Source organism: Heptranchias perlo, chromosome 21 (assembly GCF_035084215.1).
Source record: "Heptranchias perlo isolate sHepPer1 chromosome 21, sHepPer1.hap1, whole genome shotgun sequence".
Classification (NCBI taxonomy): Eukaryota; Metazoa; Chordata; class Chondrichthyes; order Hexanchiformes; family Hexanchidae; genus Heptranchias; species Heptranchias perlo.
The window spans coordinates 33,960,272-33,975,361 of NC_090345.1; the positions used below are offsets into that span (position 1 = coordinate 33,960,272).

Genomic DNA, 15,090 nt, shown 5'->3' on the forward strand with positions numbered 1-15,090 from the left:
GAATAGGCACGCGTTGCTCTGGACTCAACACTTCCTGCTACAGTTGTATCTTTGTAATTTACCTTCAGGCTCCAAAGTGCCGCTAAGTGTGTTTTGAGATCGTAGATCTGCTTTGCTGTCAACCCAACAGGGCCACACACACACAAAAAAATAACTTTCAGCTGCGCTGTGCAGAATGTTTTTGCAATCGCAATTGAAACTGATCATTAGCGAGATCGAGCATTTCTCATCAGTCGATGTCAGCTTTGTCTGGTGAGTACAAACAATTGGTTAGCGTTAATTTGTCAGGTTGATAAGAACGGAAGAGGTTTATGACCTGTTCAGTCTAAATACTGAAGGGGAGGTATTGTGTGTTTTTGGTTAGGTATGTGCCTTTTCTTTTCCAGAAGCAAATAACTTAACTTATTGTTGTTGCGTCCGATGGAGCTGGAGGCACAGTGGTGGAAAGGACAAGTGGCTGCCGATATCCATCAGGCTCTACGCATCAAGGTACATCCCTTATGTAAACAAAAGTGCAGGGCTGTTAGACTACAGGCAAAATCTCTGCTGGCTCGTTTTACCTCTGAGGGGCAAAGTTTTTGCGTTTAACCTTCAAGCCAGAGCTGTGTAGAGGAGGCTGACTTCTTACGATCCTTAATTGAAAGCGTTTTTATTATGTTTACTCGATTTCTTCTCTCAACTGATGTATCTGTTTACGTGATCCAGACGGTTCGCTTCATTTTTAAGTTGAGAGGTGTTCTTAAGATGACTGGACGAGAGAATATGCTGTACATTTGCTTTAAATAAAACCAGCCCAGTACAGTATACAATGATGTAAATAGTTGTCATCGTACTAGTATTTGAAGACTTTAGTGTTGTGTATTTTCATTAACTTGTGTTTCATTAACACTAGTTTTAGAATTGTCAACCAAAGAAAGATAACTGTCTGACTTTAAAGGTAAATCTATAACCACCCCGCTGATTAAGATGAAGTTGTGTTTAAAAACAGCTGGATTGCATTCGGGGCTTGTTTACACTGTTCGTAAATTTTATATTTCACACAATTGAAAAGCTCACCAATTAACTATCTTTGGTGTAGGACCCTTTTGAGCTGTAGATTTACTTGGCCACGTAAACTACGACAGACCTGTACATATTCAAGAATAATAAATGTAAATGATGTTTATATAACGTTCAGAATTCTTCACATTTAATTTGTAAAAAGTTGTAAGGATTCATTAAGACGTTCAATCAATTTTTGTAAATTAATGTAATTGGCATACGTTTGGCAATTAACAAACTTGTGCTTATTTTTAAAAAATGGCAGAACTGAATCTAGTTTTAAAAATGTGCGAGAGGGCTTTAGTACATACAATTTGATAAGTGCAAAAATTATTACATTTACTTTATATGTCATTCTGGCATCTGTGCTTATGACAAATAAGGCCAGGACAGTTTTTTTTAAAAAATGGTTTCTGAATTGTTGTATAAGATTGGTATTGCAACTAGATATTTGATACTTGATAGCCTTTTGGGGGCTGAGGAAAATGATAATTATGTACCCAGCACCATACATTCCACAATAATTGAGTAGTATGACTACTATTGTGTAATATTGATCCCCTTGAGAGACAAAATTACTTTTTTACACTAGAGCAAAGTCAATATTTACTGTACTGATTCATCTGAAAATGCACTGGTGCTGCTGTTCCCTGCAGTTGTTTTCATAGCCTGTTCCTTTTAAGACAGAAGATCAAATTCAGTCCCTACCTATTGACACATTCTGACATGAATGGCTCAAGCCTAGTTTTTACTGAGGCAAAAATAATATCCCACTGTATGTATTATCTAATAAAATATTGAATAAGTTGGGATGTAGGTTATTTCTGTCTAATTTTGTGGTGAAGGAAATTCAACAAGTGATGTAAAGACTGTTTCAAAGTTGAGTGGTTATCTTGAGTTTGATTTATTTTAGACTGGAGATGTGTTTCGTTCTCACAACATGATCCAACTAAATATGTCCCCTCCCCCCAGTATTCATGTTGCATCTCTGCACTTAACTGGATCATGTTTGGACAGTATCAAATTACAAACTTGTCTTTTAGGTGTACAAAACTGTGTGTGGTTTAAGGGTTAAAGCTAATAATCAAGAGAAACATTTCTTCTGCACACTATGCTAAGTGAAACTATACTCTAACTTTAAAAAGCAGGTTTACAATTTTGTAAGACCCACCACACAAAAAATCTTCCCCCATTGTGTATTAATGCCTTAGATTATTTTTTTAAAAAACAATAAATCTTATGCCATAGTTATACTGAATAGTACAGATTTGGGATGGAGCAGGAATACAGATATGCTATTTATACTAACCTGATTAAGAATTATTTGTACTTAAGTTGTGACCAGTTTTTGGGACTTTCTTCCTATTTCCAAACTAAATTTTGGCCTGGATCCTTCAGAATTGGGAATAAATACAGAATTGTATTGTTAATTGGTTTATTCTCTAGCTCTGTCTACATTTTATCTGCAAATTTGCTTTTAATGAGTGCTTGCAGCTGATGTCCCATATAGGTCCTGTTGCAAAGTGAATGGTGATAATTAAGCTATTTAATTTAGAGTTGGACCTCCCAACTCTGAATGTTCGATTTAACCTTTGATGCAAATTAATGGAATTCACGTCAGGTTGTTCTAATGTGGCTTAATGGACTTTATTTTGTATTAAAAGAAATTTGGTGCTGGTTGCTATAATAATCAGTAACTTTGCACATAATACACATCTGGGCATACAAGATATAAATCCTGCAATGTGCATTCAGTTTTTTCCCTGTTCTCTCAAGTGCTCAAACATCAGATAATTTCTGCCTCCCTTTTGAAAGGAAAGATCCATGCCTTGCATTTTTCTCATTCTCTTCCCCATCTCTCCTGAAGACAGAAACTTATGCTGAGCCATATTTCTACAGGTGTTGCCAGCCCCTGGTAACTCGCTTAAGTGGTCTTTGTCTAGACTCATGGTTAAACAATGAGTATATGCAGACTATTCAATCATGGAGGGCATCATAGTCACACTTGATTGTATCCTTGTCCAGTGTCCACACGCTCAGTCCAGCAGTAGTCAGGGGATAGCGGGAACCCTAGCTGCCATTTGACTTTTTTCCCTTCCATTTTTCTCCCCATTTATTATGGAGATGCTGAGGAAAATTGTAGTGCCCTCACCACTGCCATTGGTTTACTTGGCACAATTCATGGATCAAATATGGAGCCTTCCTGGTCTGTCATGGCTCAGAACCTCTTGAAGCATTGGTGCAGCTTGACTGACCAGGCATTTTAGTAAAAAAAAATAAACATCGTGCAGATTATTTTTACTTGTGGAAGTGACACCAGAACGTCTATATTTTTTTCTTTGTTCCAGGTTTGTCATCTGCACTCATACTGTCTTCATCCATTTAGTGAAGCTGCACAGGTCATTGGTGCTGTTGTTTAATCTGCTTAGAAAGAGTAGGATTGAGTGGTAGAGCATGACATTCTTCTTCTTTTCCTCCCCAGCTCCCACAATGATTTTTTTTCCCCCTTAACTATTCCCAGTTGGTTGAGACTAGAAAATCATCAACCCTAGGAAAAATTAGAACACAAGATTCAAATACTAATTTCCTAGTTGATATGACAAAGCTGGTCCACCTTGCAATTAGCTCATCCAAAACTCTGCTGCCCATATTCTAAGTCGCACCAAGTCCTGTTGACCATCACCTCCGTGCTCACTGTCTTACAGTGGCTCCAGGACCGTCAATGCCTCGCTTTTTAAAATTCTCATCCTTGTTTACAAATCCCTCCATGGCCTTGCCCCTCCTATCTCTGCAAACTCCTCCCGCCCTACAACCCACTGAGATCTCTGCACTCCTCCAATTCTGGCCTCTTGCACATCCCTGATTTTCATCACTCCACCATTGGTGACCATGCCTTCAGCTACCTAGGCCCTAAGCTCTGGAATTCCCTCTCTAAGCCTCTCTACATCTCTCTCTTCCTCTAAGATGCTCCTTAAAACCTACCTCTTTGACCAAGCTTTTGGTCACCTGTCCTACTATTTCCTTATGTGGCTCAGTGTCAAATTTTGTTTGATAACGCTCCTGTGAAGTGCCTTGGGACGTTAGACTACATTAAAGGCACTATATAAATGCAAGTTGTTGTTATTATTAACTAATTTAAAAATGCTGGGCTTCTGTTTATCTTTTTTGATAAGATCTTTACATTTTATAATTTCACCATTATTCTTTATAGGTATGTTCTCATTTACTATTTTCATTTTACTCAGGAACTGAGACTACCGCCCTACAAAAGCCACTCTCCTCAGCTGAACATCAGACGTTATTTTGCAGATCTTCTTGCAATCATCAGCAATCATTTCCATCTTTGCCCCACTGCTCGTCACCTTGCCGTTTACCTTCTAGATTTATTTATGGACCGTTATGATATTTCTGTTCAGCAGTTACATCTGGTGGCACTCTCCTGTTTACTTTTGGCAAGTAAGTGTGGTGAATTGTGAAAGTATGAAAAATAAATTTCCACAGTTGTACATAATTTAGCTTCTTGAATGTGAAATATGTTTTTCCAGGACAGGTTTTCATTTCTGATGCACAATTTTGTCAAGATCCAGTATTGTTATTACAAACTCCAAAAACAAATCTGACCAGTAACAACTGTGTTCATGGCTGTGTAGATACAATAATTAATTTGTATTAAGAACCAATTAACTTTTTTGAAGGAAAAATTTACCTAAATCAGGAATGTACCTGCAAAACTCAAGTGTATGAATAATTCCTGATTATAGCCCAAGATTTGCCTTCAATGTGGATAAATGCATCAGGAAGGTTTCAGGGCCAATCCCTCATCTGTGGTATGTAAGGTGATCTTTGCCAGGATAGCAATGGGTTCAATGCTAGCCATGGACTATCCTGTCCAGAGGCCAGGTTTCCTGCTCCTGATCACAAGATAGTGATCCTACTGGAAGAGTGTTTGTAAATGCAGCTGTGTGGATAGATCAGCTATGATAGCCCCACAGTCAACCATTCTACAGACAATCACTCTGGAAATTTGTGCTTGAAGATTGATTACTTGGGGGTGGTAGTAGACACTGTCAGCAGCTGCAGAACCGTCCCCGGAAGAGTGACCTTCAGAAACGCGATACACCAGGATAAACTGCTTCTATAACTTTGTGGAGTTATTAATAAAGCATGGTAACATTTTAAAAGCTACATGGAAAAATTACCTGTTGCATAGTTGGTTTAGTTATCTTGCATTATTTGGAATCTAATGTTATAAAATTAATAGTAGTTGTTGAAATCTGTACACCAATCCAACTTGCTCTTATTAGGTTATTCTATTAAACAGCAAACCCCAGGAGCCCCCTCCAATGTTGTAAACCATAAGATGCACCTTACCCATGCAGGTAAACCCCAGGTCCTTTTTTTTGTCCCCTAGGCCTATCAAAATTCAGGACCTGCACAACTTAGTCACCATAAATTAGTGTCCGTGATAATACATTGTGTATTTTATGGTGTGAACACCCTTGTTACAAAACAGCGTAACCTCTGACTCCCCTTGAGCAGTGTTACTTGAGATGTGTTCATAGTTGATATCTCAAAATTGAGTAAAACATAATTTCATATATTAAATTGATTATACATAATAGTAACAGACCTCCTATGGCATTGCTCATGGAAGTCAGGGTGCAACAGGCAGCAAGTGTGATGCTAGAGAAAATGTGTGCTATAATGACAGACTTAATGTAATTTTTTTTCTGCATTTGAACCTCTATTTCTGATTGGAGTTCCTGTTTTTTCACTATAGTAAGTGACTATTTGCATCTTGCTTTATGTTTGGGTTTAATAAACTTTATTAACCTTTTTGAAGGCTATGCTTTTTTAATGCTGGATCATTTGTTTTAAATATGCATACTGAAAAGGTGATGTTGCTTATTGTGTTGCACGTTTTGGCAATAATAATTTCTCATTTTAGGAGTGTGTCCTATGTAGCAAAATCAGGATGTTGAAAGATATGCTGACAGGAAAAAAAAAACCTTCCTTAGATCCTATTTTTCAACCTAATTTTATGTCTTTACAAGATGCAAAAGCTAAATATATAATTTAAAAGTAAGTTGAAAGTGTACATCAACAGCCTGATTTTCACAACCCTTTTAAAATAAGCAGCTCCATAGGTAGACTAAAGTCAATGATGTGAGTATTTTGCTGGTATTTAGAGGGGAACAAGCTTTGTTGGAAGAGTTGGTAGTGGTATTTATGGCAACCAGCTATGTAATACAATTAACTTGAATCATTTGAAATCACATCAATAGAAGGCCCATTTATTACCTGGAAGGGGGTGGGGGGGGGGGGGAGGGAAGGGAAGACAACTCAAAATACCAAAACCATTAAAGGCCAGTCTAGCAATGGGACTGGTTGCTACTGCTGCAGACATAAAACCAAAACATGTGACCTATTTTTAATAAAAAATAAACAACTTTGGTTTGAATGACATTAAAAAATCATGTCTTCAGGTCAGAGGCAAGTGCTTTGCAATTATTGAAATTCCTCTGGAACTTTTAGAACAAGAAGCATTCTGGCAAATGTTTTTGATGCTTGACTTGAAATTTATCCCACCAGGAAGAACTAGGGTGAAAACCACTATTGATAACAAAAGTGGATTCTGTAAATATCTAAATTGGAATTGGTATCTGTTCCAAAAAAAAAAGGATTGAATGTTTCATTTATGGGTGCAAGTACAGCTTTCTACAACATGAAGAAACCAGCATGGCTTGTGAGGAGTATCTGCCCACTCAATAAAGCAGGTTGAAGATATGGAAAAAGTTCTCCTTGTCATTATGGATAACTGCTCAAACATGATTTAAGGTACTGAAGAAGCTCTTTGCTCTTCAGTTTGTTGATTTCAGATTCCGATGAGATGTCCTAATTTGAGTTTGACGTGTATCCAGCGAGGTTACTGAACCGTTGCTTTATGAGGAATTTGTGCTACTTGGAAGACTGTACAGACTTGAACATTATCTACAATTTGTAGTGAAACTCTTAAGCCAGGAATTTCCTCGTGAGTTCTCCTGATTGGCTGCCATAACTGGCGTAAAATCAGTGAAAACCTCATTTACATGGTTTATCCAGAGTTTCTGCCAAAGTTACGACGGCTGGTCTGGAGAACCTCTGAGGAGATAACATTGTTCTCCCTCATTTCAGCGTGTGCAATTTTTAACCTGGATGTTTACTCGGGGGGGGGGGGGGGGGGAAAAAAAAATTTAAGTCGAGGGCTTGCGTGCAAAACTCCACTTCAGTGGCAGTTGTTACAAGTTGGGGCAGGGGTATGAGTTTTCAATTTCCTCGTAGCGTTAAAAAGAGTGGTAGTCAGGTGTGTTTTTTTACTATAAAGTGCCCAGAGAATCTAACAAACTGAAGCAGGTTTTAAACTCAACTTTGCAGTCTACCAAGCCTAAAAGTGTGAGGTGTTTTCTTGGAGGGGGTTTCACATTGATTGGCTTTAGTGCATTCAGATTGGACCTGACACTTTTGAAACTGACCTTCATGGTGGATGGCCTATGATTGCTTGAAGAAGACCAAGTTATACATAGAAAAATATTCTGCCTACTTTCTACTTTTGAGTCAATGCAAGGTATTGAACACATCAACCTCTCGTACAACTTCAAATACTACTTTTGTGTTGATGCCCAGTTGAAATCACTTGCATTGACTCAAAAGTAGAAATATAACTGCAACCTAAAGCTGTTGCATTAGCCTTTAATTACTATAGAAATAACAACAAATTATAAAACTTCTTTTCTGTGCAACTAAACCACGCCCGGTATTGAAGAATGAGAAGTGGTCTGTTTCTTTTGAAAGCAATAATGTTCAAAAGTGAATACACCTCTTTTGAATACTAAAGAATCATACAAATTAAAATTCTAACTCTGATCTGCTGTTTGCTTACTGTGGTAAAACTTTTGTTACTGTAAATATGATTTAACATAAACATCTTTTGTTTCATTATTAAATCAGGCAAGTTTGAAGAAAAAGAAGACCGCGTACCCAAACTTGAACAACTCAACAGCCTCAGTTGTATGACCAGTATGAACTTGGTGTTAAACAAACAGAACCTGTTGCACATGGAGCTCTTGTTACTAGAATCTTTTCAGTGGAACCTCTGCCTGCCGACTGCTGCTCACTTTATTGATTACTACCTCTCCGTTGCTGTACATGAAACTGACCTTCATGATGGATGGCCTATGGTTTGCTTGGAGAAGACCAAGTTATACACAGAAAAATATTCAGCCTACTTTCTAGAAGTGTCTTTACAAGGTATTTATATTTAACACAAACATCTACCACTTCATTAAAACAAACCTACTTCTTCCATCCTCTTTCCCCATGTCCTCCATTACTACAGAATTCTTGGGGGTCTGCTGCTGGGGAGTCCCAACACCATCGGTGGGGGTGGGGGGGGGTAGTACTTGGGGCTCCATGTCTCTAAAAATGCTATTGGGTAGGAAATTCTGAGATTTTGACCAAGCAATGATCAAGAATGGCAATATCTGTCCAAGTAAGGATGGTACGTGGCTTGGAGGGAAACTGGAGGTGATGGTATTTCCATGATGTTGCTGCTCTTGTCCTTCTCATTTGAAGTATGCATGCTGAGTTGTCCAGTGCATCCTGTATACAGTACATACCGCAGCTAAAGTGTGCCAGTGATGGAGGGGTGGATATTGAGTCGAGTGTATTTACCCACATTACAATCTGCTTGTCTTCACCTTTCCCTTTTTCCAGTGTCTCTAAATAAGCTGCTGGAGAAATAAAAATACTATTGAAACTCATTTCCAGGAAAGAAGTTTATCCAAACAGTCCCAAAGCTGACTGGTCTGCAGTAGGTAAAAGTGGGAGGGCAATTGTGTCCAACATGAACTCTGTCCAACTGTTAGAATTTCTGCAACTAATTCATTTTAGCCCTTAAGTTTTTGAAGTACCAGTGAACTGGTGACATTTAGTTCTAAAACTAAATGGAATTCCATAAAACTTGTACACTGGGATCTGTCTGAGGGAAGATGTTCGGGACTAAAAGGTGTGCTCAAACAGACTTCACATACACTACAATCGCAGCAATAATTCCCACTTTCACTGCCTATTTATAAATAAAGTTTTTCTTTTGGGGGGGGGGGGACGTTTTCAGTGCAACTCCGCAACAGCATTATACTTGAGTGTAGTGATGTGATTTTATTTATTTCTCAAAACCAAAAACTGTAACTATTTACTCAAAAGATCACAGAATATGCATAGATTAAAGGTTTTTTGTAATCTGGTGACTTTAAATTTAAAAATGTATTAATTTAACTATTCCAAGAGATTCTATTAATGTCCCTTCTTGTAGAAATCCATGTTCTGCTAGATAGCCTTGCTTATACAATTTTCTATTCTTGTGACTAATATTTTATTTAAACTTAGTTTATGAAAAATGTAAAATTACTGTTATAGCACCAGGACTGAGGCAATTATGTGCTCAAGAATGTGGATTTGTGCAATAAAATAACATCCATTTCATTTGCAACTGTTCATTTTGGAGAAAATGGAGAAAATGTTAATGCAAATCAAATGAAATTCCTCAATCAGTAGTTTTTATTTTTAATAGTTTAATGTCTGAATTAGACACTTATGACTCATCCATGATGGTGGCTTGAAGCAGTGTGTCACTTTTTATCCTGCTACTAAAGATGGAGTGAATTGCTTTGGAGATACTATGGTAACTTCTTAGACTAATGATTCTGGGTACTTTGCAAGAAAATGTTCCAATTAAAATATGTGATAATCTGAAGTTAGGTGTGTGTATTTAAATATGAAATTTCACTTAATTCCACACCTATGTTTATGGCCTCCATTGCAGAACTTTGCAAATCCTTGGAGTTGCAACTGACCCCCAGTTTAAAATTAACCAAATGTTTTCAAGCAAACCAACAGTACCCAATTCTGGTCCAGGTGCACAATACTAACATCCCAGAAGGGGATAGATCACCTATTTATAACCCATTGTCCTGGTGATTAAGGCAATTAAGCCGCTAAGTGATGGAGATTTCTTGAACTTTAAAATTTCTGTATTTTGCCAGTAAAAAAAAATCTACGGCTACAAGCTAAAGAAGCCTTCCATGTTATTTCAGCGTACAGTGGGACCAATTTTTGTCTTGTGAATGCCCTGTATGTACCAGTTCATGAAGTGTCGCGGCACTGTAAGGAATGGAGATCTGTAACATCAGGTCTTGCTTTTTTTGCATATAACTTGCACTTCTGGAGTGCTCGGAAGGGGTGGGCAAAGGAAGTCTTCCTGGAAGCTTCATTATAATAGTTAAACGACATGGGAGTGATTGCAATAATGCTTCCAGCCTTTATGCTGGGTCCACACTACTTCCAAATCACTCAGCTATAAATGGACATTCAGGATTGTCAGGTGCTCAGCTGTATACAGAAAGAAGTTTTTAAAGGGCAAAGATTGAATAAACATGTTTAGGCCATTTCTAGCTTGTTTTCTTAATTTTTTTTCTGCTGGAACTTAGGTTCTGATCATAATTGGCACAAAAAGCTGATAACTTTTTGCCCCAACACCATTAGTGGCATCAGAGGGTTTCCAATAGGAATCCCTGCTATCTGAGGTGCTCAAAAAAAAAAGCGGAGAAGCACCAATGAAAGGAACTCAGGGCGCATAAGCGGTGCTCTGTGCCCATTTGTCAGTACTCATGCACTGCATTTGCAGACAAGCAGTGAACATATCTCACCTTGGTGGATGGTTAGTGCATGTGGAGGTTCCAACTCTCAAGCTGGGTCTAATGGCATAGGTACGTGAAGCCGTGACTTACTGTTATGCTGGATAGTTTTTCAGAAGTGCCTCAATCGCACTTCATAATGTTTCCAATGGTACTGAGTGAATGAAGCCGTGTGAGGTTGATTATCGGCAAGAAAAGCCTGATTGGTTGCCCCTGTCAAGATGCCACCAACCATATCTGCAGGCCCAGACACGTCTACTTAGCAGCGACTAGGGAGATTGCATTCGTAGGGTGTGGGTTTATCAGACAGCCAGATGCAAAGCTCTATCTGCAGCCACCGTGCAATATACAGCTGGTAGCTCTGATGCTGACCTATGGGGACGGTACCATTGGATGGCAGAGGACCACCCTTGTCTTGACCACCTCTAGCAGCACACCCTCCCCTTCAATAGCCATCAAATAAGGGGTCAGATGCAGGGCTGCTCCATCACTTTCTGCAGATTCCTGCCTTACCCTTCATTTCTGCCAATCTCCATCTCCTGTCCCTTCTGCCTTGGCAAAACCTGCTGTTTGAAACGTCTTTTGAGACTTCTGAAGCCTTTCATAATTTTTTGGGTCACCCTCTTTTAACACTCCTTTAATTGACCTCACTTGTAAGCTATTTTCCACTTCCACCACTAGTATGCTGCCCACACCCAGTCACTTCTGCACCTAGATCTTTGAATAATTATGGAAATGGCTGACCCACAAAATTTGAGTGATGTTAACATGTCATTTGGGGGAGATTAGCACCAGTTTTTGGTACAAGTTATTTCTAAAATGATCATCAGGTGAAAATCAGCTCCAGTGTGTATGAAACCAATCTGGGTACTTTTTTCAGTTTCACCTATTCCTACCTTGTGCAGAGTTTTACCTAGAAAAACACAGAAGGTGGGAAGAATTATAGGTAAGTTTGGTTATCCCTTCCCTTGCACCACCGTTCCTTCATAATAGTTATGTATTCTACAGTACTTTTCAAACTACATTTCTAGGCTTAATTTATTTTTTAAAAGATTTTTACCCCTGCAGTATAATCTAAAAATTAAAGCTCTACTTGGATATTACTACTGTCTTTGTACCTTCAAAATGGAGAGCATTCCTATTCAATATTATTCATTAATGTAGTTGGATTGTTAATTGTGTGGTTGAACATTGACCTAATGAAACATTCAGTATAGGTGCAGACCAGTAAAATGAAACAAAATATATTAATTAAAATATAAAATGTATTTTTTACTCTTCCAGCTGTCTAAAGGCATATACAGTTGGAAACTTCTGTGGGATGATCTCACATACACAAGGAAAGTTCATCTTCTAATACTCTTATTAGTGCAAGTGTCTATATCCAAACTCAAAGCATTGTAGTCTTTTAACAGATGGATTTTTGTGATATCTAGGATCCCCTTTGCCAGGCAGGATTTTAAAAAAAATGTCTAGTCTATCAGTGCAAAGATCCACGTATGTGGAGATGCCGGTGATGGACTGGGGTTGACAAATGTAAACAATTTTACAACACCAAGTTATAGTCCAACAATTTTATTTGAAAATCACAAGCTTTGGCCTCCGAAAGCTTGTGATTTTCAAATAAAATTGTTGGACTATAACTTGGTGTTGTAAGATTGTTTACAAGATCCACGTAGGCAGATTTGCTACATTGTACTACATTTCAAGGTATTGCTTTGCTGCACTGGATAAATGCTGACTAAATCTAATTAGTTGAAGTGATGGTCAATTATATAATTCTTAATGTACCAATAAATTAAATGTATGGGCTTTCAACTTAGTCAATGCTTTCATCTTTACAGATTATGGCTTTCTAAATTATTCTCCTTCAATAGTTGCTGCTGCTTGCATAGCAGCATCTAGAGCTGTTCTTAGACTCTCTCCTTTATGGCCCGTTCGACTGCATCGTCTTACTGCTTATGCATGGGATGCTCTGTTACCCTGTATTGAACGTCTATTGATGTAAGTTCAATTTGTGAAATATCATTCTTTTTTAATAGTGGTTGCTGCACTTGGCTTTCTACTAACCATTTTTTCATTGTTGATTGTAGTGCTCATGATAATGATGTAAAAGAAGCCAACAAGCAGAAAGGCGAACATTCAGTTCAGCAGATTGGACAGACAGCTTTCTCGACTCATCCTGTAACTCCCTCCCAAACCCGGATTGAGCAGCACACTCCACCATATTTGCACCCAAAACATTCACTTCTGGTGCAGTATTCTAACCAACAGCCCTTGCAGCAGAGTTGTCAATCCGCCTTTTCAACAAGTCAGGCAACAAGATACACAATGCCACCGTGCCCTTCCAATCTTCAAGCTAATCTTGCAACTCATGGACCCATACAAGCTAATGCTGCCATGCCATTAGCTACAACGATAGAAGTTAAATCTTGTATTAATGTTCCTTATAACCGGGGCTACCAAGTCAATGGTCATTGAACCTCAACAGCACCATGCTTTGAAAGGTAATTGCATGAATCTGAACCCATTGTTGAAACACTACACTAAGTTCAGGACTAGCTTAAAAGTAACTTTATATTTTGAAATATTAAGATTTTTTTTCTACATGTCAAGAATAAGAGAAGCAATAACACAATTTATTTTGTAGGTGTTGGGGATTATTGGGCATTAATATTTACAGCAATAACAACACCTCATAAATGCTTACAGATACATTTCAGTTGACAGCAGGTTGAATTCAGATTATGAAAGGCTGACAGATTAACAGGACAAAATGCTATCTTGGGAGGCTTGGTGCTTTACCTCAGGAATTGGCAATGACTTCAGTCAGTTTATTAATGCTGCCCTCTTGTACACCTTTTATATACCATACAATGACTACAATTTTAATTGCAGCATTTTCTGGTATTATTTCTGACCCATGGGTATAAATGTTAATTGGCAGCTCATTGTGCAATACTAACTTTAATAAATGTGGGTTTTTTATCACTTTGAGGGGAACCACTTTCAACAATTGGTAACTACCTCATTTAGTTACATTTTAATTGTATCTGCACAACTGTCAAGACTGATAAATGTACTACTGCAGTGCAAGAACAGTTTCAATGTTCAATTTATTTCCAAAGTAATTGACCATTTTTTTTTCCCTCCCATTTCAAATGTGATGGATGATTTATATTTGATGTATAAAACATACTTGTTTGCATACCAGGATTACGGTAGCAGTCTCCTTCTCTTTTCCAGGTACTTATAAATCACCAATTTTTTTTTGTTGCTGCTTTTTTTTTTGTGTGTATATAAAAGAAAATAGACCTGCTTTTGGATTATTGGAAGTTTGTCATCAAACAAATGACATTTGTGTTAAAAACTGTGCTCTGATTTTGCTTTTAATGCATCAACATCCATTTAACCTTCACAACTCCTATTTTCTGTACAATTCTGAAAGTTCACATTACTTAAATGTTTGAGCATTAAAAATGCTTTTTCTGTTTAATAAAAGTTGCTTATTTTAATCCAATATTTATATAAAAATATTGTTCCATGCAGAAGACTCTAAGAGTAAACAATACTTACCTTGCACTTATACAAAAGTTAGAGGCACAAATGTGATCCTTTATTGAAAGTGTAACATTGTGTTGTTTTCCAGAATCTGCTAATATGTCAACAGAATAAATCTATTTTATAAGGTACATAAAACAAATCCCAAAGTGGAGAACTTTACCAAGTGCTCTGCACTTCTGAAGTAGTCAGTGGTTTTAAAATAAAATTATTTCCACTAGATTTGTTTGGTATTTCTGTGGTCAAGATGTTGAAAATGTCTGATTTTTTAAAAAATTAGGTCTTGGGTCTGAGTCTAATGAAGATATTGTATAATTTGGGGATAAAACTAGGTACAATTTGTTGATTCCAAAACAAAATAACAAACACATGAATAAATACCATGTGAATCTTCATATTGCATGGGTTTCTTTTGTGTTTTTTCCAGTCTATAATAGCATCTATAATGGTATTTAGAAAGAGTCAGGCAGAACCATGTAGTGTGCATTTTAGTGGAGCTGCAAACTGGTCTATCTACAATACATTAAAATTCTTGAGCTTTTGTAACAATTGGTCACACATCAATCACGCCTGTGTGTTAATCCAACATTAATTATAATAGGGTAGACCAGGAGTAAAAGTTCTCAATTGGGGAAAGGCCAATTTTACTAAGTTGAGATGTGATTTGACAAAAGTGGACTGGAAACAGCTACTTGAAGGTAAATCAATGTCAAGGGTATATAGGTGGCAGTCAAGGAGAAAATAGAGGGTTCAGAGC

General features: G+C 37.6%; 1 protein-coding gene across 1 annotated transcript; it reads left to right on the forward strand.

Annotated features, from left to right (window-relative positions):
- The first annotated feature begins 409 nt into the window (after positions 1-409).
- On the forward strand, positions 410-14,825 carry ccnj (cyclin J). The gene is made up of 5 exons (XM_068002752.1): positions 410-489; positions 4,287-4,497; positions 8,029-8,328; positions 12,617-12,776; positions 12,866-14,825. The coding sequence occupies exons 1-5, from the start codon at positions 421-423 to the stop codon at positions 13,251-13,253; spliced, it is 1,128 nt and encodes a 375-aa protein (XP_067858853.1). The 5' UTR covers positions 410-420; the 3' UTR covers positions 13,254-14,825.
- Positions 14,826-15,090: the final 265 nt, after the last annotated feature.

What these genes read in the sequence shown, in the direction of transcription:
- ccnj (XM_068002752.1), top strand. Translation starts at nt 421, where the DNA reads ATGGAGCTGGAGGCACAGTGGTGGAAAGGACAAGTGGCTGCCGATATC. An exon ending in ATCAGGCTCTACGCATCAAG is followed by an intron (nt 490 to 4,286) that starts GTACATCCCTTA and finishes CATTTTACTCAG; the next exon opens with GAACTGAGACTACCGCCCTA. An exon ending in TGTATTGAACGTCTATTGAT is followed by an intron (nt 12,777 to 12,865) that starts GTAAGTTCAATT and finishes TGTTGATTGTAG; the next exon opens with TGCTCATGATAATGATGTAA.